General features: G+C 36.6%; 2 protein-coding genes across 2 annotated transcripts; one reads left to right on the top strand and one right to left on the bottom strand.

The window, feature by feature from the left end:
• The first annotated feature begins 3,294 nt into the window (after nt 1–3,294).
• LOC104224895 (uncharacterized) lies at nt 3,295–9,895 on the top strand. The gene is made up of 15 exons (XM_009776612.2): nt 3,295–3,530; nt 4,394–4,521; nt 4,696–4,767; nt 4,840–4,953; nt 5,137–5,205; nt 5,280–5,336; nt 5,885–5,938; nt 6,015–6,077; nt 6,201–6,263; nt 6,559–6,723; nt 6,840–6,995; nt 8,314–8,394; nt 8,525–8,586; nt 8,724–8,849; nt 9,548–9,895. Exons 1-14 carry the CDS (start codon nt 3,347–3,349, stop codon nt 8,806–8,808), a joined length of 1,353 nt encoding a protein of 450 aa, XP_009774914.1. The 5' UTR covers nt 3,295–3,346; the 3' UTR covers nt 8,809–8,849; nt 9,548–9,895.
• Nucleotides 9,896–20,322: 10,427 nt separating this feature from the next.
• Nucleotides 20,323–21,186, bottom strand: LOC104224896 (uncharacterized). The gene is made up of 2 exons (XM_009776614.1): nt 21,032–21,186; nt 20,323–20,782 (listed from the first exon to the last, which is right to left on the bottom strand). The coding sequence occupies exons 1-2, from the start codon at nt 21,184–21,186 to the stop codon at nt 20,323–20,325; spliced, it is 615 nt and encodes a 204-aa protein (XP_009774916.1).
• Nucleotides 21,187–24,975: the final 3,789 nt, after the last annotated feature.

The raw sequence follows: 24,975 nt of genomic DNA, 5'->3' as shown, positions 1-24,975 counted from the left end.
TATGAACTAAATTTAATTAATGGCCTATCGAAACAATTTTAGTATTAAGAAAGTTTGTTCGAAGTTGCGCGAACGCATACTCCGAATTGGTTTTAAAATCGTAACTATATCACGCGAACGTGTACACAATCACAATTATATTTTAAAACGCATCTAAAGTTTTCTATGCATATTAATTACCAAACGATATTGGGTTTTGAAGTCATGAGGCAATTACCCATTATGGAAGCATGTACAAGTTTATATGTAAATATTAAATTTATTGGGCTAGCGGATTAAAGTCAACGGATAAATGACTCCTTCCCTACCTCAAATTACACAACGGCCCAACAAACAAAACCCGACAATTTAATGATTCTGAACTAGCGTGCACCAGCCCCCTACTCCCGTATCTATTAGCTTTGTTAATTTCTGACAAAATTGACATAGCAATCAAGTCTCATATAATACAAGAATATATCCATATTGCGTAGTATCCTGAAATGCTACATCCAACAGATTATAGTTTTGAGGCTATGGGATAACTGGTCAAAAGAAATTTGAAAGGAAGACATAAAATTTGACTTATAAAACTTTCTTCTCATAAATTTCAATTAGGAATTTTAAAGATACATCATGATATTCGATTTTGCCCCTGCGGGTTCCTAATCAAATGGGCTCCATTCGAAGGAATCACAATATTTTAAACTCAATATCACCAAGCCACTAGCACTGCCAAGAACCGGAAAGTGTTTAATTATTTTCAAATGGTTCTTTGTAATCACTTAACCCAGCAAACAATAAAAATGGAGAAAATCTCTACTTCTTTAGTTGTTAACAAAATTGGTATGAGTCAAGCAAATCAAATCACATAATGAGATATTTAAACAAAGAAAACTCATCATGACCTGAACTGCTTCAATTGTCTAAATGTCCCTCAGAAATCTTAAAATCGTTAAAAACTGAAGCTAAGAGGCTATAATATGAATCTCACATGCAGATCATTTCAACCACTTACTAGGAAGAAACACTACAATGAAGTTCCATCCTCACATTAAAGAGAGAAACATGAAGGAACATTCAAGCCAAGAAACAAAATTAGAACCCCACTTGGACGGAAACTTTGCTCGGAAACAGAATTCGGATAAAACACAAATGACACAAAGTAAACTAATTCAAGATGAAGTTAAATACAAACCCAGAAATCATTATTTATTCATATAATATTTAAATGACTCTTTCTAAATCTTGACTCATATTAATCTAATTTAAGTTAAGGAAAAGGAATGAACCTATTAAAGTCAATTCGTTCACTATGCAAAAATCGACAAGTACACGACTCCAACGGCAAAGAAAGACTTGAAGCAAAACAAGCAACAAATCGTCAAAGGAACTCGAACCAACGGACTTGAGAGACGAACGACGAACTCCCCAAACCTCAATCAAATTCCATTCTTAAACAGAAAACCAAGACGAAAAAAAGCTGAAGATCTATATATTTTCGACCTTTCGAACAGTAATCAAAACCAAAAACTCGAAAGAACACTCAACATTTTTTTTTATGTGTATATGTATGAATCTGAGATAAAAAGAAAATCAAAAAAAAATCAAGCAAACTACCTTTCTTCAATTTATCTTCAACAAACCTCTCCCAAAAAATTCCCCCTCTCTGAAAATAATGCTCCTCTTATATAGGCTTTCAAGCCTTCTTGAACCTTCTCCCTTTCTCCCTAAGAAATCTCCCCCAAAACAGATTTCTCACCTAGTTTTTGATGAAAGAGGGACAAATGGAGGGAGTAGATTAGTTCAACTCCAATCTAACGCTCCCCATTTTTCCTTATTTTCATCCAAAATGTGAAAAATCTGAGATAAATCAAAGAAGCTGTGTGAGAGGAAAAGGAATTTGTCAGAAACGGTTAGAAATGGCAAGGGGAGAGAGGAAGGGAATGCATGGTTGTGAGATTGAGGCTCACTCGCCTGAATTTTTGGCGATTCAGGGTCTGATTTGGTTGTGTTTGAGAATAAGAACAGTGGCTGCGTTTTTGGGTCTTTTGATTTAGGTTTTCTGGGTAATTCGCGTTATAACTGGGACGGGTCGGGTTCGGGCGTTGGTTTGGTGGGTTGGGGCGGGTTAATGAGAAGAAAGGGGGTTGGGCTTGGGGTTATTTCTTGTGGGTATTAGCCCAAATGGTTTTTTTAAAGAACACATTCCTTTTCCTTTCTTTTTTTTTCTTTTTTTTTATTTGTTTTTCTTTTCTCTTTTAATTAATTAAAACTTAAATTAAAAACTCCTAAAAATAATTAATTTACTAAATTAAGCTAAAAACCTAACATAATATTTACAAGAATTAATTGCTTCTAAATAAAAGGAGAAATTATTGATTTATAATTAAAAGGCTAGAAATGCAAAAGTAAACCAATTTTGTGATTTTTATTTTTTAATAAAGCACTTAATTTAATAATTAATCTTAAAATGTGAAAATAAATCCTAAATGCAAATGCATGGTATTTTTGTGTTTTTCAATGATTTAATAAAATTAAACATGCGCGGACAAATGCAAACAAAAAACTACAAAAATTTACGAATTTGCAAATGATTGGAAAAATTCATTCTTGCTTTGAATTTATGGGAGTAATTTATATAGGGCAAAAATCACGTGCTCACTGTCCTCTGAGAGTTATGTAACCCCTCTATTTATAGTTGTAGGGGATGAATAGTCTAGCTACATATGAACTCTCTTGCTTGATTCTGATTGGCCCATGTCATTTTTGTCATTTGGCGACCTGTGGTTGGTTCTTACTTTTTGACTTGGACTGCCACATCATTTAACACGTGGCATCATCTTGTTGGCTTTGGATTTGACTGGACATGCCATGTCACTTGACACATGGTACGAGTCTGGGCCTTAAGATGAAGAGAACCTTGGGCTCGAAAATAATAAAATAAACTAATTTAACTTGTAAAGCCCATATTAATTATTTAACCCAATTAAATTTAATCCAAATTTTGTATGGATTATACCCAATAAATTTTATATGTCTACAATGGTATATAATTCAGTGACTTTTGTGAAAGATTCACGAATAGATAGATCAAAACTTCATATTTTAATTAATTAAAGGTTAAACGTGCTTAACTGTATATCATAAGGACCAAAATTAGACAATATCAGTATTTGAAGGCTAATAGTGCAATTTCTCCTAAAACAAAATTTCTGAAATTCCTTTAGGTGGCAAAAATTGAAGACAGGGGTAAAATAGTAAACTTAGGCTAGTCCAACGTGAAGATCAAAAAACCCAAGAGTACAGAAACTGTCTCAGCATTTTCACTCAGAAAAAGTCAGAGAGAAGTCTCACTTTGCTAAAAATGGCGTTTTTGAAACTGCTATTTTTCTCCTTCCTCTTTCTTCACATTTTCTTAACAATTTCATCAAATGGAGTTGCTGCTGATCCAGAACCCATTATTGTTGAAGAAAGCGACGTCGCTTCAGATTCAGATTCATCTATCAGACTCCAACTTGACCAACTCAACTCCAAGATTTCCCTTTTAGGTTTTTTCTATACTCAATTTTTGTACATGCTGTTATATTTCGTTTACTCAACAATTGAACTGTGTTTCTTTTTTATTTTACTGCTCGTCTGTCATAAATTGGTTCTATCAAGTTGAATTCCTGAAAATTGAACTTATGAAAGTTTGACTATCAATTTACTTATAAATGTAGCATATTTCTCTTATGCTAAGTAATTCAACAGTTTATATATGACCAAAAAAAATGATTTTTCCCTATTTGCACAGTACAAATTTTTGGCGAAAGTGATTCAATTGAACCCCTTGCCTCCCTTTAGCTCTGCCCCTCTTTCTATGGATTATTTTGAGTAAATTCTTGGGTTTTGATTAAAGGTTAAGAGAGAAAATTAGGAAATTTTGTATTATGATCTTTGCATTTCATTTTCTCTTTGAAAGCTGAAGAACTGTAGAATTATTTGTCACTGTTTGGAACATTTCCAGTTATATGGGGTTTAGACTTTTGGTGTACCTCTTGTTTTACACTAAGCTAACCGTCTGTCTTTTTGTAGATAGCTATTTTGCTAGTTGGAAGGTTATTGAGTGATTTCAATCAATTTCACCTTATTTGACCCGTTCATTTCAATACTCAATAATTTGTCTGTGGAAGCAAATTAGGAGTTCTCTTATAGTAGAGTTTGTTTAAATCTTATACCTGTTCCTATTGAGAAATCTTTAAACAAGCTAGAAAACTCCTGGCGAATACTGACCTAATGTAGGTGTAACAACGAATATTCTGGGTATTGTGGAAAATTAAAAATTCCTTCTCCTTATCTGTTTTTCTTCCTTGTCTTTATAGTTCACTTCTAATTAACAGCTCAATTTGGTTTCATTTTCTTTGGATGAAAGAGTCCCGCATTGACGAGAGCACTGCTGAACTGAGAAGGAAGGATGAGAGAATCAAGGAGCTGGAAAAGACGATTGACTTGAAATTAGCCAAATTGGCTTCTCTGCAAAGTGAACTTCAGTTTCTTCAGGTTTGGTGACATAACTTTTGAAATGAGAGTGGTCATTTTTAGTATCTGACTAAGATAAAGAATTCAGACAGTGATAACTAGCAGGAATTTTTCTGTGCTCTAGATTTTGATTTTGCAATTCAAGTAATGATGTGCAGCATCCTCATTAACTTGATATATACACATCTTTGCTAGGAAAAAGGATCTTTGAATGCAAACGAGCTGGTTGCTAAGGCTAATGTGCGCGCCACTGAACTTGAGCGCCAGGTTAGTTATGGTTAGGCTGGTTTCTTTGTACTAATATTGTGCTGCATTCCTTAATATTCTGCTGATGTGCAGATAGATGTTCTTAGAAGGGATATAGAAGCACAAAACAAGAAGAAAGATACGCTGGAGACCAGTACAAATGTAGCAGAGGAGAAAATACAGGAACTGAATCTTAAACTTGAAAGGGTATGCACTGTTTTCGTGAATGCATATTAAGGATCAAGGGATTTCATCATTCTAGTTTCTTTGTTCGGTTGATGCTTACGTTGATTAAGTAGTGTTTGGAGAGCTTTTCAAATATCATCCTTTTATGCAGTCACTTCCCGAGGAATTGACATCACTTTTTATTTTGTTCATATCTGGTTTTAGCTACAAAGGATAAATGAGGAGCAGAATGCTAGAATCCGTAAAACCAAACGCGCTCTTCAAGTGGCAGAGGTTCTCATTACTTAATTTCTTAGAGGATACGAAATATTTATTAGCTGAGGGTACTAATACTAAGGTGACTTCAGGAAGAAATGATGAAGGTCAAATTGGAGGCTTCTTCTGTTTCGAAGAAGCTTGAGGAGGTAGAACCAGTACTTTGGAAATTATCCGTTTCTTTTTTTGACTTGTACTTGTGTTTGGCTGTTATTGTTATTAATATCTTCATCGATTTCTTAACTTGAAGTGAAACTTATATCTAGGGATATTGATCCCTAATGATGTGTTTCTTCTGCAATGATGTTCTTATTCTCTCTTTTCTTGTTCCATTTTCTTTCGGAAGTTCCTAATTCCCTGGTCGGCACAACCTTCCACTTAAAATTTGGGTGACGACATTAATTATCAAAATCTACCTTGAGTATCATATTTTAGTGCTTTCCGCTTCTTTACTCTTACTTCTTTTCCTTCTCTGTATTTCCTCTTTCTTTTTCTTTGTTCTTTTTCGTTTCTGGTGATACTATTTCCTATTGGGTCAATTAGGATGGGATTCGATATTTTACAACAAGCAAAAGTTGATGGGAACTTAATAAAACTACAGTGTGATGACACAGTGGAAAAACAATGAATTATTCACTGTATCACATATCCTCTACTATTTGGAATTTGATTTGGTGTACTATTGTTGTGCGACCAGGTTAATGAAGGATGGCTTCCACCTTGGCTTGTTGTTCATCTTGTACACTTTCAGGTGATTAATTATTTTTGCATATTATAAAGGAGTCTCTCTTTTTATCCTTTTTCCTTGACTTATCCTGATTGTGCAGTCAATTGTTACGACTTACTGGAATGAGCAAGGAAGACCAGCTTTGGATCGGACCATAGAAAAGGTCTTGTTCTGCTTCTAATTAATTAGTTCATTTAGGTCAATTGCCTGTTGTTCTTTATGGTATTCTTGATATCTATCTCTTCCGCATTATAGATGTCAATCTTTTTAACAATGATTTCTTCAGGCCCTGGAAACCAAATCTGAAGTGGTAAAGTTGGTGGAGCCTCATATTCACTCATTTAGAACAGTGAGTGTTCCCTTTGAGTTCCTCTTTTTCACCAAAGGAAGCATTTCTGCTTTGATAGTCCATCGTTAGTTCTGTTATCTATTTTGTGGCTGCATTCACCTTGACTCCGCCTTCTTAATGTCTTGCCTCTATTTGCTTAGCTCTTTGCATCGATCCTCTATGCTTAATGACATATTCACATAGGTTTGGGAGATGATAATCTGTATTGTTGGTTGTTTGTTTCCAATGTTGAAATAACATGTATACTATGCTTTTCTTCGCTATATTCCCTGATACTCTGTTGTTTCATTTGAAGAAATGGATCCCTGCTATGAAAGAGCGGTCAGTGGAATTTGCTCATGATGCCGGACCTCATTTACAGAAGCTTAAGACTAAGACAATTAACCTTTATCATACATCCAAGACGTTTGTGGAACCTCATATTGTGAAAGCACAGGAGGTCATCCAGCCCTATGTTGAGGTATATTTGTTTTGTCTTTACCATCTTACTTCAATGATTATGGTCTGCCTCCTTGTCAAAAGAAAAAAGGATTATGTTCTGCCTGATTTATTCATATCGACCTACTAATTTGGCAGGAAGCTAGGAAGTTCACAGGCCCTTATGTTGACCAAGTTTCACTGGTGATGAAACCTCATATTGAAAACGCAAGGATTGTCTTGCAACCTTATGGGAAGAAAGTGCATCGCCATTATAGGAAGGTCAAGAAAACCGTCAGTTTATATCACCGCCAGGCATGATGTCTCTCTCTCCTCCGTTTTCCCTACCTCAGTATCCTGTTGGTGCTGCTTTGCTGTGATGTGCCACCCTTGATTTGCTTTCCTAATCACTTAAGATCTAGAATGGTTCCTGCTCGAATGTCTGATTAGTGCTTACTAATGCAAACTTACAGTAATTATTACCTCAACACTGTGAACAGGAAAATCATGATTTTTCCTTGTGGAGTTCATGTTGTCTGGAGGAAGGTGAGAGGATGAAGTTGTTGGACAAATTAATTGTCAAGATGGAAGGAGGGAGAGAATAAAAATGTTGGGAATTGGGTCAAACATAGTGAAATAATTTGCAGAATAATGGTGTAACAGAAAATATATTAGAATGAAAACCAATGTTTGTCGTAATCTGAGTCGGTCGTTATAAGTCAAACCTAGTTTGGCAAGAATGTTGAACCTTTTATGTTGTATAGTTCAATATGGAACCTATATTAGAGGCATCCTTTTCTTGTTTAACATGATTTCTCATTTTGGTTTCAGTTAGAGAAACTGGTATATTCTTGCTTAGTAGACATCACATTTGTTGGTAAGGACATATACATATCCATATCATATACCCACACACATCCACCCGTGTTCTCTAACTTCATGCTGCGGTTCTATTTGTCAAAAAAACTAGGTCATGGGGGGTGGGGTGAAGAGACCTGTGATCTTCCCCATAAAGCTTTGACAATAATGTCTCATAGAGATAAGTTGGTTATAATGAAGGACTTTTGCATTGGGCCATGTCTGGAAGATACCAGAATCATAACTAGTATTCTAATGAATATGCAATCATCTAAAGACCTTGTTTTCTTTTTCCACCAATTCAGGCTTTAGATGTAAGGTTACTTCTTGTGTTTATCTGCTTTTTCTTCATATGAGTCTCTGACTTAGAGCATATATTACACCAGTGTTCGTCGCATGTGAACTTAATTGGTTAACAAAAATTAATAGAATAATTAACAACTATGCCTCAGTCCCAAACAAAATTGTGGTCCGCGAACAAATATTAATAGAATGGAAATGGAAAGAAAGGGAATGATGGGAGCTTGGCTAATATTTATATTAAGCCGGCTCCCAAGTTTCAATTAAGGAAAGGAGCATTCAAGGGCATGCTTTTTGTTTTTTCAAATCAAATAATAACTTTTTTCCATAATGTGTTGGTAAAATCCACCTTCAGTATGTCATTTATTTTTTGTTGATTGTGTTTTTTTGGGGATGCTGGAAAATAGTTATTTTTAGACTTAAAAGGATGATCGCGATCGGCTTACATGAATCACTATTGCTTTTGGTTATGAAGGCTCAAGAAAACATACATCACTTGCTGAAGAATCACGACATCACCAAGCCATATGCTACAAAGGAGTTGGCTTGGTATCTGGTATGCAGTGCTATATGTTAATAATTTCGCTTTCAACAGAATATATTGAGTAAGGGTGGATTATGTTTTGTTCTTTTGATGTCTTGGCTTAACATTTTAATTTTTATTTTCATTTTTCTATTTATTCCAGGCCGCAGCTTTGCTGGCCTTACCTGTGATCTTTCTTCTTAATTTGGCGTCAGATTTTATGCGGTTAGTTTTCATGACTTTGACTTTGGCTAACCATGAAAATCTTTATTTTAATTTAAAGTAGCTTTTAACATTTTTTCCAATTAGTTGATACTTTGCTGTGATTGAACTTTTGGTGATTGTCCTATGCATTTCTGCAGTAAGAAGCCAAAGAAGCATTCTCATAGACACCATCATAAAAGCCACACACGTCGTAGGGCTAAAAGAGCACATCCTGACAAATGAAGTTCTATGCTACAACTCTATGTATTCCAATTGAGTTGAAGGTAAAGCTTTGTTGTTTGCTTTTGTATAATGACTAAATGGATTTTTAGGGCTATCTAGCCTACTCCCGATCAGCAAGCCAATAGAACAATAATGCCTCCACAAAACCAACATTAAGGGAACGAAAAAAATGAAGACATGGTGGAATATTTAGTGTTAGGCATGTTTATGCATATGTTGAGCAGATTAGAATGTTTTTTCTGGTCTCAGTTATGATCATACTGGTAGTCGAGAAATAAGGTAGAAGGCCAGTAGGTAATCGAGAGTGTTTCTTTTGCATATCAGTTGTATTATCTTGTTGTTAATGCTTGTGCTACTGCTTTATTTTCATCTTTCCTTGAGCCGAGGGTCTATCGGAATCGGAAACAACCTCTCTACCTTCCGGATAGAGGTAAGGTCTGCGTACACACTACCCTCCCTGGACCCCACTTATGGGATTATACTAGGTTTGTTGTTGTTGTTTTAGTTATGATCCTCCTGCATTGAACAGTATACACAGATGGTGCGGGCAGGCAGATAGATGGGGTTATTTAGAACAGTGAAACATTAAGCATGACTACATCAGACTGTACCTTGAGGCACACCATGATGTCTTTGTCATGGAAAAGCTGGAACAACCGATTCTGCTTTAATATTCTACTTGTATATCTTGATGGAAATATTTTGTCTGTAATTCTTTCCTTTCATGTTTATTGGACAGATCGCATGTTTCAGTCTCCCACACACATCAATATCTAGGGGGTCGGATATCCTGGACTGTGAGATGCTAAACACAATATTCGAAGATTTTTGGATAACGAATTAGAAAGGTTGGGCCTTAGCAAATATTAAATTCTTACACACAAATAGTCTGCACTCTGCAGTTTGAAGATGTAGAAATCCAAATCCATGTGATCTGAAGGATTAGGCTTAATCTGATGAATTATCTCCCTTTCTCTTTTTGTTCTGTAATGAGATTGTATTTATTCCCTATGCCAGTGAAAACAAATATTGTGATCACAGTATTTTGATTGACACTGCAATACATTGGGTACATTTTGTTTTCCCATTATGTTCTGTCCCTTCTGAATCCTGTGGAGATTGGAAATTTAACATTTTTTGTGATCCATTTATCTTTGGAAATATGCTTTTACTCGACCTAGCATTTTGAATATTTATTTTGAGGACAGAAGTTAAAAGTTATTTTAAAATGAGAATAATTAAATTAAAAAGTCAAAAAATGATGGATTATTTTAAAAAGTAATAATAATAATAATAATAATAATAGTAATAATAATAATAATAATAATAATAATAATAAAGGAGATGATTTTCTTATCATATCTTAGTTAGATATTCTTTTTGTGGTAAGATTAAATATATAATCCTTCAGGAAATGGTAATTTAGGTATATTTGGATAACTAGGACATAAGCCATTCGACTAATATTCCTTTGGAACTTTTCTTTGCGAAAGTAAAAATAACATGAATTATTCGCAAGAAGAATTTGTTAATTTTTGTATGTTTTTGCGAAAACAAAAAAAGAGTTATTTTCTTGGTTCACATTTAGTGTTTCTTGTTAAAGAAATACTTTCTGCTTACGATAATAATGTTTATCTTTCTCCTTGCGCGTTAGCTCGTGTCAAGGCTGATTATTTGACAAAAAATCTTATATTTCTACATGTACTATAAACAATCACTGTAAAGATGATTTTTATTACAACAAAGGGGGTGTGGACGTGTGCTAGGATAAACATGGGTCCATCCAATCCGAATTAGTCTTGGCTTTTTTTGGGTGATAGAAGAGATTAATGCGGAAAGTCTTGCTAGTTTCTAACAGCAAATGCCTAAACTAAAAGAGATTTTAAACCCCCCCCCCACCACCACCACCACCACCACACACACAAAAAAAAAAAAAAAACTATATCTTTAAGATGATTATATAGTGGGTTCTTGGAAAGAGAAGGAAAGCATAGATTATGATTTGTAGAGAGGTGTTTTATTTTTGCTTGTTAGAATAGCACGGTCTAGCCAGTTTTCGGATTGGCCATTCAAAAATAGCCAACGTTTGCCAAGTCATTGAAAAATAGCCACTATTTTGCTGCAACAGAGACCGGTCCAGTATAATATACTGGAGTTCGGTGCACCTGTGTATGAACTTTCAGCATATTATGTTGGACCGGTATACTTTGCGGCTCCAATATAATATACTGGAGACTGGAGCACCGGTGCTCCTAACTCCAGTATATTATACTGGACCGGTATATTATAGTGGAACTCAAATATATTATGCTGGAGTATTTTCCGGATTTTGAACTGTGTTTTCGTTCAGATTTATCTTTACATGAAAAATGACTAAATTTCGATTACTTTTGAAACTGTAGCTATTTTTAAATGACCACTTGTAAATCTGGCTATTTTTGAATTTCTCAATTTTTGCTTGGGTTGGCATTCTATGTCTAATATGCGTGATTCTTCTTTATAAATCCGAAGGTGGGAAATTATTAATTTAGTTGGATTTCTTGTGTTAATTTAATTTTTGTTCACAATTTTGAAAAAAATTATCACATTGAAATTATTAATTTAGTTGGATTTATTACTGTACATATGTTTTTTTGTAAATACTACTATTTTGAACATTAAATATTTTAGAGTTTGTTTAGTCTGTTAACATAAAAATAAATAGTTAAAGTTTAGCATTTTTTTTGGTAACTATCTATTTATATTTCCACAAACAAATATTTACCGCCATCAAAAAACACCCAAAAAAATAGCATCTTGGACATTTAGTCCCAAGCTTACTGAAACCTCAACTCTGCAAACTAATCTGTTTCTATATACAGCCTCTTATGGGTATAAATTTAGTGACTGCATATGTTTGTCTACTCTAAAAATTCTACGTGCTCTTAAATGTACTTCTCTTATCACTTGATCCGCAGTTTTTCTTTGAGACTTGAAGATCCTTGCATTCCTTTCTTACCACAGATGATATACTCCCCCAGCTAGTGTCATCCGATAAAATTCCTGTTCAGCACTTCTCCCTTTTGCATTCTCCATTGCCCATGTTACTTCATGCTACCAATTGCTCACATCCCTCTGAATTCCTTGCCATAGTAATAGTTTGGACCACACTTGTTTGGCATATTCTCATCCAAACAGTATGTGATCAATATCCTCATTCTCCTTCGAGCACAAAACACACCCCATGTCTTCAATATTTGCCCAGCATGCAATTCCCTCCTTTGTTTGTTATCTCCTGTGTAACGCCAATAATAGGATGAACAGTCATTTAGGTAATCCTGCATTATTGCATATCAATATTCTCCATGGGATTTTCTGAAATTTTCCATGACTGAGTTCATATACTTTCTTTATTAAGTAGTTGCTCATTGCTGCCATATCTGCTTCAGTCAGTCCTATTTGCTCAAACATTGTCTTTGCTTTAATGATTTTCTGCACAATCCATGAAGCTTGAGTAGTCTTGGTTTCCCATACAATACATCTCTTTGTATGGTAAGAATGAATCCATTTAACTCGTAAGCAGTCCTTCTTCCTGCATATATTCCATAATAGTTTCCCAATAGCTGCCAAATTCCATAATATATGTCTAGGATATTCCAGCTGTTGAAATGTCAAATATTTCAGCTTCCCACATCGGTGGGTTAGCAATAGTTGGGGGGATTTTTCCCCTATAAAAGAAGGCTTAATGTTTAGGATTCAAATACACCTCTCATTTGCCTTCTCATCTGTTTAAGGCATTTGTATCTTTTCTCTTTAGTATTATTTCACTTGTATTTTTGGAGTGAAATAAAATATTGGTTGTGTCCGAGGAGTAGGCAAAATTAGCCGAACCTCGTAAATTCTGGTGTTCCCTTTATTGTTACTTTATTGTCTTATTTATTATTTGGTGGCTGTCATAATTTTTGGTATAGTAGTTGTGACTTATTCACACTATATACATTTGGCTTCCGCAACAATTGGTATCAGAGCCAAGGTACTGTCTAAGTATGCTCTGTGGTTGCAGCATAGTCTGATCTTCCACATCAGAAAAGATTTATCTTGGTAACTGAGTCAAGGTTCTGTCTGAGTATGCTCTGTGGTTGCAGCTTAGTCTGATCTTCTACATCAGAAAGGAATAATCTTGATTTGTGTCGTCAGCTATTAAATAATATTTGTGTCAAATATGGGAGACAATAAACAAGAAGAATCTACATCAAGTGTCAACAATACGTCATCATTGGCATCTTCGCTTATGACAAGAATTGTGTCAAATGCGAAATTTGCGGTAGAAATTTTTGACGGGTCCGGACATTTTGGGATGTGGCAAGGCGAGGTTCTAGATGTCCTTTTTCAACAAGGGCTAGATCTGGCCATTGAAGAAAAGAAACCAGATGTTATTGGAGAAGAAGATTGGAAGATTCTCAACCGTGTTGCTTGCGGTACCATTCGATCCTACCTTGCTAGAGAGCAGAAATATCCATACACAAAGGAAACTTCTGCAAGTAAATTATGGAAAGCACTGGAGGATAAATTTTTGAAGAAAAACAGTCAAAATAAATTGTACATGAAGAAGAGACTGTTTCACTTCACCTATGTTCCTGGTACCACGATGAATGAACATATCACCAGTTTCAATAAGTTGGTCACAGATTTGCAAAATATGGATACAACTTATGATGATGGTGACTTGGCCTTGATGTTGTTGGCGTCACTTCCTGATGAGTACGAGCACCTTGAAACTACTCTACTCCATGGAAATGACGAAGTTTCTCTTAGAGAAGTTTGTTCGGCTTTGTACAGCTATGAACAAAGAAAGCGAGAAAAACAGAAGGGCGGAGAAGGAGAAGCACTATTTGTGAGGGGTCGTCCTCAAAATCAAACGAGGACAAAGAAGGGAAGATCCAAGTCAAGATCCAGACCCAGCAAAGATGAATGTGCCTTTTGTCGAGAAAAAGGGCACTGGAAGAAAGACTGTCCGAAGTTGAAGAATAAGGCCAAACATAACAATGGAAAGGCTATTATGGATTCAAATGTAGCTGATTGTGATGATTCAGACTTCTCATTAGTTACAACAGAGTCATCAACATCATCAGACATATGGTTGATGGACTCGGCTTGTAGCTATCATATGTGTCCCAACAGGGACTGGTTCGTGGAATTTCAAGAAGGAGAATATGGAGTCGTCCACACAGCGGATAACAACCCTCTTACCTCATATGGCATTGGTTCAATACGATTAAGGAACCATGATGGAATGATCAGAACATTGACAGATGTTCGATATGTACCGGATTTGAAGAAGAATCTCATCTCTGTGGGAGCCCTAGAATCAAAAGGGTTCAAAATCATTGCAGAAAATGGAGTGATGAGAGTATGCTCCGGTGCACTAGTGGTAATGAAGGCTAATCGGAAGAATAATAATATGTACCGCTATCGTGGCAGTACAGTTATTGGGACAGCGACAGTGACATCCAGTGACGACAAAGAGGCAGAAGCAACCAAGCTATGGCACATGCGCTTGGGACATGCTGGAGGAAAATCCTTGAAAACTCTATCAGATCAAGGATTGTTAAAAGGAGTAAAGGCTTGCAACTTGGAGTTTTGTGAGCATTGTGTTAAAGGGAAACAGACAAGGGTTAAATTTGGTACAGCGATCCATAATACTAAAGGCATTTTGGATTATGTACACTCTGATGTTTGGGGTCCTTCCAAAACACCTTCATTGGGTGGGAAGCACTATTTTGTAACCTTTGTTGATGATTTTTCCCGAAGAGTATGGGTGTATACAATGAAGAGCAAAGATGAAGTGTTGGGAATTTTTCTCAAATGGAAGACGATGGTGGAGAATCAAACAGGCAAGAGGATCAAGTGTATTCGCACAGACAATGGAGGTGAATACAAAAATGATCATTTCAATAAGGTCTGTGAAAATGATGGCATCGTCCGACACTTCACTGTTAGACATACACCACAACAGAATGGAGTGGCAGAACGTATGAACCGGACCTTGCTGGAGAAGGTACGGTGTATGTTGTCCAATGCTAGCTTGGGCAAAGAATTTTGGGCTGAGGCAATTACATATGCATGCCACCTCATTAATCATCTACCATCTGCTGCTATTGATGGCAAGACACCATTTGAAAAATGGTATGGAAAACCTGTTGTAGATTATAACACTTTGCACGTGTTTGGCTCAACTGCATATTATCATGTGACAGAGTCAAAATTGGATCCAAGGGCAAAGAAGGCTATTTTTATGGGAATTACTTCTGGAGTCAAAGGATATAGTTTATGGTGTCCTATGACAAAGAAAGTAATATTCAGCAGGGACGTTACCTTTGATGAATCTACTATGGTAAATAAGGTAACAAAAGATACCAAACAAAATGAAGGTGCTTCTAAGCAGGTGGAGTTTGAGGGAAAATTTATTTTTCCTACACAAGAAGCAGAGGAGGAAACAAATGAAGATTACCCTTTGGAAGGAGAGCCAGTAGAGGAGATTCCAACTCAGGAACTTCAACAACAACTTGAATCAATAGCAACCAGCAGGCCAAAAAGAACAATAACGAAACATGTTCGTCTCATTGAGACGGTTGCTTGTGCAACCTCAATTGTAGCTGATGATGTTCCTACCACTTATAAAGACGTTGTCCAAAGTTCAGAAGAAGATAAGTGGAGGATTGCCATGAATGATGAAATACAGTCCCTTCATCAGAATCATACATGGAGATTGGCCAATCTCCCGAAGGGAAAGAAAGCAATTGGGTGCAAATGGGTATTTGCAAAGAAAGAAGGATTTCCTAACCAAGTAGATGTTCGCTACAAAGCAAGATTGGTGGCCAAAGGATATGCTCAAAAGGAGGGAATTGATTACAATGAAGTGTTTTCTCCAGTTGTAAAACATTCCTCCATTAGAATTATGTTGGCTTTGGTAGCACAATTGGATTTGGAACTAGTTCAGATGGATGTAAAAACTGCGTTTTTACATGGAAACTTGGAGGAGGAAATCTACATGACTCAGCCAGAAGGATTCAAAGTTGCTGGAAAAGAAAATATGGTGTGCAAACTTGAAAAATCGTTGTACGGATTGAAACAATCTTCTAGACAATGGTACAAGCGATTTGACGAGTTTATGTTGCGGCAAGGGTACAAGAGAAGCAAATACGATCATTGTGTGTATTTGCACAAGCTTAAAGATGGTTCCTTTGTATATCTTCTCCTATATGTTGATGATATGTTGATAGCTTCCAAGAATTCGGAAGAAATTGATAAGTTGAAGATTCAACTGAAGAAGGAGTTCGAGATGAAGGATCTGGGTGAGGCAAAGAAAATTCTTGGCATGGAGATAATTAGAGATAGACGTTCAAAGAAACTCTGTTTATCTCAGAAAGAATATTTGAAGAGAGTACTACAACGTTTTGGCATAGATGACAAGACTAAGCCAGTTAGTACTCCACTTGCTCCCCATTTTAAGCTAAGTACTACTATGTCGCCAATGGATGAAGCTGAACGAGAGTATATGTCAAAGGTACCATACGCAAATGTTGTTGGTAGCTTGATGTATGCAATGGTTTGCACAAGGCCTGACATTTCACAAGTTGTTGGAGTTATTAGCAGATATATGCACAATCCAGGGAAGGAGCATTGGCAAGCTGTGAAGTGGATTCTACGGTATATTCATAATACTGTAGATGTCGGGTTAGTTTTTGAGCAGGAAGACAATCAGTCTGTAGTTGGATATTGTGACTCAGATTTTGCGGGTGATCTGGACAAACGAAGATCAACTACTGGTTATGTGTTTACTTTTGCAAAGGCACCAGTTAGTTGGAAGTCTACTTTGCAGTCAACAGTTGCTTTGTCTACAACAGAGGCAGAGTACATGGCTATTACAGAGGCTGTGAAAGAGGCAATTTGGCTTCAAGGATTGCTAAAGGAGCTTGGTGTTGAACAAAAAGGTATCACAATTTTTTGTGATAGTCAAAGTGCTATTCAATTAGCGAAGAACCAAGTTTATCATGCAAGGACGAAGCACATTGATGTTCGGTATCATTTCGTACGAGAAATCATAGAAGAAGGTGGAGTCACGGTGAAGAAAATTCATACTACGGAGAATCCTGCTGATATGCTGACAAAGGTGGTGACTGCGGTCAAGTTTCAACATTGTTTGGATTTGATCAACATTGTTGAACACTGAAGATTGAAGATGAAGACACAACCAAAATTTGTTACCGAGAGAAAATTGAAGATGTGGAATTTTTGCCAAGGTGGAGATTTGTTGAAATGTCAAATATTTCAGCTTCCCACATTGGTTGGGAGTTAAGTTTGGGGGGGATTTTTCCCCTATAAAAGAAGGCCTAATGTTTAGGATTGAAACACACCTCTCATTTGCCTTCTCATCTGTTTAAGGCATTTGTATCTTCTCTCTTTAGTATTATTTCACTTGTATTTTTGGAGTGAAATAAAATATTGGTTGTGTCCGAGGAGTAGGCAAAATTAGCCGAACCTCGTAAATTCTGGTGTTCCCTTTATTGTTGCTTTATTGTCTTATTTATTATTTGGTGGTTGTCATAATTTTTGGTATAGTAGTTGTGACTTATTCACACTATATACATTTGGCTTCCGCAACAATTGGTATCAGAGCCAAGGTACTGTCTAAGTATGCTCTGTGGTTGCAGCATAGTCTGATCTTCCACATCAGAAAAGATTTATCTTGGTAACTGAGTCAAGGTTCTGTCTGAGTATGCTCTGTAGTTGCAGCTTAGTCTGATCTTCTACATCAGAAAGGAAATAATCTTGATTTGTGTCGTCAGCTATTAAATAATATTTGTGTCAAATATGGGGGACAATAAACAAGAAGAATCTACATCAAGTGTCAACAATACGTCATCATTGGCATCTTCGCTTATGACAAGAATTGTGTCAAATGCGAAATTTGCGGTAGAAATTTTTGACGGGTCCGGACATTTTGGGATGTGGCAAGGCGAGGTTCTAGATGTCCTTTTTCAACAAGGGCTAGATCTGGCCATTGAAGAAAAGAAAAGTATTGGACTAGTAGGTTGACTGATTTCAGCTCTCCTTTGCAAAATAGTATAAGACCATCAGCAAAATCAAGTTGTACAATTTGCAGTTTCTTACACCTTGGATGGAATTTGAAGCTTGGTTCCTCATTGATCCCCTTTAAACTAAGACTGAAGTATTCCATAACTAGCACAAATAAAAAAGGGGATAGTGGATCCCCTTGTCTGAATCCTTTTTTTTGCTAGAAATGGAACCACTGGCTCACCATTGAGTAGGATTGAGTATGAGACAGTTGTAATGCAACACATGATTCATTTGACAAATTTAGCTGGGAACTAGAGACAATTGAGAATTTGCTCAATGTATGGCCATTCCACTGAGTCATAGGCTTTCCTCATGTCAATTTTCAGCATACATCTAGGAGTGATGCCTTTTCTTCCATACCCCTTCACAAGTTCATGGCTCAATATGATGTTGTCAATGAATAGCCTTCCTGGAACAAAAGCAGATTGGCTTTTATCCACTAGACTGTCCATAACACCCTGCATTCGTTTTGTGAGAATTTTAGAGATCAATTTATACAACATAGTACAACATGCTATAAGTCTAATTTCATATATCTTTGATGTATTCTTGACTTTTGGAATCAGTGCTATTGTAGTGCAGTTAATAGCTTTATGTATATCCCCATCCGTGAAGAATTGAATCACAACAGCTATAACATCTCTTCCAATCACAGACCAAGCCTTTTTGAAGAAGAGAGTATTGAAACCTTCACAACCAGGAGCTTTGTGATCATCTATGCTCATAAGGGCTTGATATACTTCTTCATGAGTGACTTGTGCTATCAATTGCAATTGTTGTTGTCTTGTTAGTCCATTCCCATGCATCATGATTTTAGGATTTACTGCTGGTAGTTGATCAGCAGCACTGCCTAATAGCTTCCTATAATAACTGGTCACCTCCTCTACTATGTCTTCTGGTTGTTGGAGGATATCACCTATGGCATTAACAAGAATTTTGATCCTGTTTTGAGCTTGCCTATTCTTTAGACTAGCAAAAAAATAGGTAGTGTTGGCATCACCTAATTCCAACCATTTAGTTCTTGATTCCTGTTTTACTATACTCTCTTCCACAAGGATCCATTTCTCTAATTCTAGCTTCAATTCCTTTTCTTCTGCAAACAACACATTTGAATGATTGTGACTTCCCATTTTTATTTGAATATCATGTAGTTTCTGTCGACATAGCCCAATCTTCTCTTCTATATTCCTGAATTCTCTTTGATTTAACTGTTTCAAATATATCTTCAACACTTTGAGCTTCCACCATATATCCTCCATGTGATTTTTACCAGTTGGACTGCACCATACATTAGCCAGACCACACTTAGGAAATCTTTATGCTCCGCTAAACAGTTTAGAAATCTGAAAGGCTTTGGACTCCTCTTTACAACTTCCTTGAGTTGAATACTTAGTGGTGTATGGTTAGAAATCCCAGGATTTAATATCACCACCTCTGTAACAACAACTGTTAACAACCAGTCAGCATTTACTAGAGCCCTGTCTATCCTGCTATAGATTTGCCCATTTGACCATGTATATCCTCTACCCACTGTATGTAATTCAGCCATGCCACTTGACTGTAAGAAATCATTAAAATCTCTGATCTCATTTTTCTGAACTGGATTACCAAATTGTCTATCATCCATGTCATTTATTGCATTAAAGTCTCCAACAGCTAGCCATGGTCCTTGAACAGAGTTGTTGACACTTCTCAGTTCCTCCCATAGGTCTTTCCTTGTTTCAACAGTATGCATTCCATACACTGCTGACATAGTAATTTTAATTTGCAACTGAGGGATACTAACAATACCATGAATGGCTTAAGCACTCATACCAGTTGTTTCAAATTCTACTCTATTTGGATCCCAAATAATCCATATTCTCCCTTTATTACTATGTGAGTAATGTGCACACCATCTCCAATTTGATGTAATCTTGTTAATCACTCTACTTGCATTCTCCTCCTTGACTTTATTCTCCAGTATTGCTATCAATCCTACATCATTATTTGTAATAAACTTCTTTACTTCTTTTTGCTTGTATACTTTATTTATACCCCTCACATTTCATGCTATGATTTTCATTTAGTTGGTTGCTTGAGTTTTGGGTCCCTAGTATCCCCTTGGTAGCTGCATTACCCTTTCTTCTTAGTAGAATTGTCCACTGATTCACTAGTTATTGCAGTAATTAGTGGACTAAATTCATTCACTATATTAATGCCCGTTGTTCCTCTTATTTTGGACTGTCCACCTTTTGCTGCTGATTTCCTTTTTGCTTTCTCCCATTCTGTTATTTTATCATTCTCACACTGTGACCTTATATTATGTATCATGCTATTTGACTGTTCCTTTGCAGTAGTTTCCACCTTCTCTGGGTCTGTTCTTCTTCTCCATTCCATCATTGGTTTTTGTTGTTATTGTTTGGCTTCAGGTATGATCTGTGCTGGTCTGCAAACATGGCCAACTTGAAGACAAGTGTGGCAGTATTCAGGTATCCAATCGTATGCAACTTGTTGCTCAAAAACTTTTCCCGTCGGATCAATAACTTTTATGACTCTAAGCATGTCCTTTATAATATCCATCTCTACTAGCAGTCTTGCATAATAAATCCTCTCTACTTTAGTCGTGCATTCATCTGAATATATTGGGATTCCTAATCCATTTCCAATCCTACTAACTGAATCCATACTCCAGCAGTTTAGTGGCAAATTTGGAAGCTTAACCCATATAGGAATTGTCTGTAATACCTCTATATCAAAATCGAAGTTAGGTGACCATGCTTTGACAATTATAGGTTTATTCCTTATAGTATGTGGCCCTGACATTAACACAGCATCCCTATCTTCCACACTATTGAATTTAACCACAAAATATCTGTCATTATGAAAGTAAATTTTTGGCTTGGTAACAAAATTCCACTGCGCATTGATGAAACGATCTAAAGCACCTATTGAAGGAGAATCACCAACAACATATAACACAATTGCATGTTTCCATTTTGTTGTTTCTCGATCTACCTAAGTATTATCTAATTCAACTACTTTTTCACCATTTTTGATCATAGGAGCAACAAATTTGAGGTTCATACCTCAATTGTTCCCAGCGAATAAGTTCACCCATTACTTTTTGTTGTTCTGCAGCTCCTCATCCAATTTTCTATGAATCTGAACTTCCTTCTCCGTAATTAGCTTAATTGTACCTAGATGCTCTGCCACCTTCCTCTGATTCTCCTTATCAGTATCAATTCTCGCGGCATTTGGACTCTTCGCCGATGTCATCAGAGTTTGGCTTTGATCGCCATTTGTCAATTGAAAGCGATCTAGCTAAAATCGATCCATGCAAAGGCGGCCACATCACACTTGAGTTTTGCAACTGTTCCATTGAACTCTGAGGACTATGCATGTCCTCAGTCCCTCTTAATTGTTCCTTTCCTTCAATTATTGTCTTACTTGCTGGTTCCTTGCTCTTCCCAGCTAAAGTTCCTTATAGTTTACACTTTACGACATTACTTTTATATATCTTCCTTGTTTCAATTTTTTTGTAATAACTTTTTAATTTATTTATCAATAATATAAAAATTTACAAACTACATCCTTTTGTTCATTTAAACCAGAAATCCAATATGTATGAAATGCATGTCACCGGCCATTTCCTAATGTGATAACAAGTCGGAATATTAATAAGGACTAGTTGTAGGAATTATGTATGGTTTCCACTCCTCCTAATCCAATAAGAAATTCGGTATCAGTAAGGAATAGGAATTACGAACATATATTATAATTTAAAGTTGTAGCACGAAATTTATGTTATTAATTAATGTTTAGTTAGGATCTGTATTCAAAATCATATAGGAATAAGTTTTTCACTATCTAACTAAAATAGATTTCATATTGTAACGACCCGACCGGTCGTTTTGAGTATTGGCACTTTGCTCGATTGTTTGAGGGCATGAGTAGCTCCGTATGATGTATTATGACTTATGTGTCGTCAGTTTTGGCTTTCAGGTTATTCGGAATTGATTTTGAAGAATGATTCCCAGCTAGAAGCTTTAATTTGAAAGGTTTGACCAAGTTTGACTTTTTAGTATTTGACCTCGAATTGGATTTCTGATGGTTCTGTTAGCTCCTTTAGATGACTTTGGACTTAGGATCGCGTCCAGATTGTGATTTAGATGTCCGTAGTAGAATTCGGCTTGAAATGGGAAAGTTGGAATTTTAAAAAGTTTGATTGGGAGTGGACTTTTTTATATCGGGGTCGGATTCTGATTCCGTAAGTTGGAGAAGGTCTGTAATATCAAACGTTACTTGTGTGCAAAATTTGAGGTCAATCGGACGTGATTTGATAGATTTCGGCATCAGTTGTGGAAGTTTGAAGTTTCAAAGTTCATTGATTTCGAATTGGGGTGTGATTCGTCGTTTCGATGTTGTTATGTGTATTTTGAGGCCTCGAGTAGGTTCGTGTTATGTTATGGGACTTGTCGGTATATTTAAATGGGGTCCCGAGCGGCTCGGGTGAGTTTCTGGTGAGGTTCGGAGCATTTTGGAAATTTTGGCTAAGGCTGGTGGCTGCTGGTTCTGGTGTGATCGCACCTGTGGCTGGTTTTGCGCAGGTGCGATAGCCGCAGAAGCGAGCCCAGGTGTGTAGGTGCGAGAATGCATTGTTGGGTGGGGTTCGCAAATGCGGAAGGAATTGCGCAGAAGCGCTACCGTAGATGCGGTTTTGACCATCGCAGAAGCAACTACTGGAGGGTCGATGCTGTCTCACAAATGCGAGCATTTTCCACAAAAGTGAAGATCGCAGATGCAGCCACTTATCCACAAATGCGGAATCGCTGGGCAGAATGTTATAAGTTCGAGGGTTGGTGATTTTTTATCATATATTGAGCTATGGACTTCGGAATGGAACGATTTTTGGAGCAAATTTCATCACAAAGATCGGGGTAAGTGTTCTCTATTCGGTTTTGGTTATATTCCATGAATCTATCTTTGATTTTAGCCTTTGGTTGATGAATTTTAAAGAGAAAAATTGGGGGTTTTGTCCTAAAGTTTCATAATATGAATTTTTGAGTTTTGAACATTGATTCGGAGTCGGATTTGAGCGAAACTAGTATGGTTAGACTCATAATTGAATGGGTTGTCTAGTTTTGTGAGTTTTGTCGGGTTCCTAGGTGCGGGCTCAGGCGCGATTTTTGATCGGTTTTGGGTTTTGATTAGGGATTCGATCTTTATCATTTGAAATTATTTCCTTGGGCTTTATTTGGTGTATTTGAGTTGATTTTGGCTAGTTTTGAGCGGTTCGGAGGTCGCTACGCGCGTGATGACATTTTTGGAGCATCGCCTTGGCTTGCTCGGTACTGAAATTGGCTTGTTCGAGATAAGTAACTCTTCTAAATTTAGTGTTGAGAGTATGAAACTTTGAATTACGTGTTGTGTGATTGGTATTGAGGTGACGCACATGCTAGGTAATGGGCATGTGGGCGTGCACTCTGTGAATTGTGACTCCATTATTTTCATGGTACTGTATAGTGGTCATATTTTGTCGATATCTGTGTTTTCACCATGTGATAAAGTAATTGAGCTGTCAATCATGCTAGATATCATGTTTAGGCTTTATGCCGATATTGTTGGAACCCATAATGATCGTTTCTTGCTGTCATCTCCCTGATTTCATTGGTATTTTGTATTCAGTCATATTCATGCATTCATATCATATCTCGGTCTCAGTTGTTATTTATTGATACATCATATCATTGTTGTCGGGCTAGTTTCATGACATTGTGAGCCTGTGAGTGAGACTATAGAGTTTGATGACTAAGTGAGGCCGAGGGCCTGAGTGAGAGTGATATTATGGGATCGGACCGCACACCGCAACATGTTATATTGATTATATTTTATGGGATCGGGCCGCACACTGCAGCGATATAGAACTTGGGCTGAAAGAGCCTCTCCGGAGTCTGCACACACCCCCAGTGAGCGCAGTCGACTATGTATATGTATATGTATATGTATATATATATATATATATAGATGGATTGGGTTGCACGTTGCAACGAGCCTTATGGCTATATGTATATGGATCGGGTTGCATGCCGCAACGTACCTTATGGCTATATATATGTGGATCGTGTTGCACGCCGCAACGAGTATTGTATAGTGCTAAGTGATTGAGTGTGCTGAGTATTGAGCACGGGTAAGAGATAAAGCGAGATAGTGAGGTTGAGTACTCTGAGAGTGTGGGTACATGAGTTCATCACTGAGAGTCGTTGCATTTGGCATGCGTACTTAAGATACATGCATAGAAATGCATTTCTTTTTGCTGCTCGGTTTTGGTGCATTCATAATTTTACTTGTATCTTGACATATAGACATTGAGATATACTTTTCTCATGCTATCTGAAAATGATACATTTACCTGATGAAAGGTTTTTGGAAAAAAAATTAGTTTTCAAATTTACTCATATTTTTGACGATTTCAGTAAAGGATTTGAGTTTTCACTGTTATACTTGAAAAGCAGAACTATTTTCGGAAATTATGAATAAGCTGAGCATTTTGAATTTCGAGTTATTTCTTTTATTATTTGCTTTACGTTATTATTAAATGTTGTTGACTATTGGTGTTGGAGCCGACCTTTGTTCCAGCTCGTCACTACTTTCAACCTAAATTTAGGTTTGTTACTTATTGAGTACATGAGGTCGGTTGTACTCATACTACACTTTTGCACATTGCGTGCAGATGTTGGTTGCTGAGGTTGTTGTGTTCGATTGGAACTGGATTTGAAGATGTACCTGTATTCCAGTTGTAGCTGCCTCTTGTTCATGGCAGCCGTAAATTTATAGATTCATAAAATTATGTTTATGTGCTTTTCAAAGAGAAGATGTATTTACTTCATATCAATTTTGTAAATTCTATTCTTAGAAGCTCATGATTTGTACTACCAGTCCTTGGAAAATATATAAAAATTCAGTTAACTCCTCTATTTAATTATTTTATTGACTTCATTGGAATTGGATAGTTATTAGTTGACTTACCTAGCGGGTTGGGTTAGGTGTCATCACGACTAGTGAATT

Source organism: Nicotiana sylvestris, chromosome 11 (assembly GCF_000393655.2).
Source record: "Nicotiana sylvestris chromosome 11, ASM39365v2, whole genome shotgun sequence".
Lineage (NCBI taxonomy): Eukaryota > Viridiplantae > Streptophyta > Magnoliopsida > Solanales > Solanaceae > Nicotiana > Nicotiana sylvestris.
Note: the sequence above shows the minus strand (reverse complement) of the source record. Positions and strands in the feature narration are given on the sequence as shown.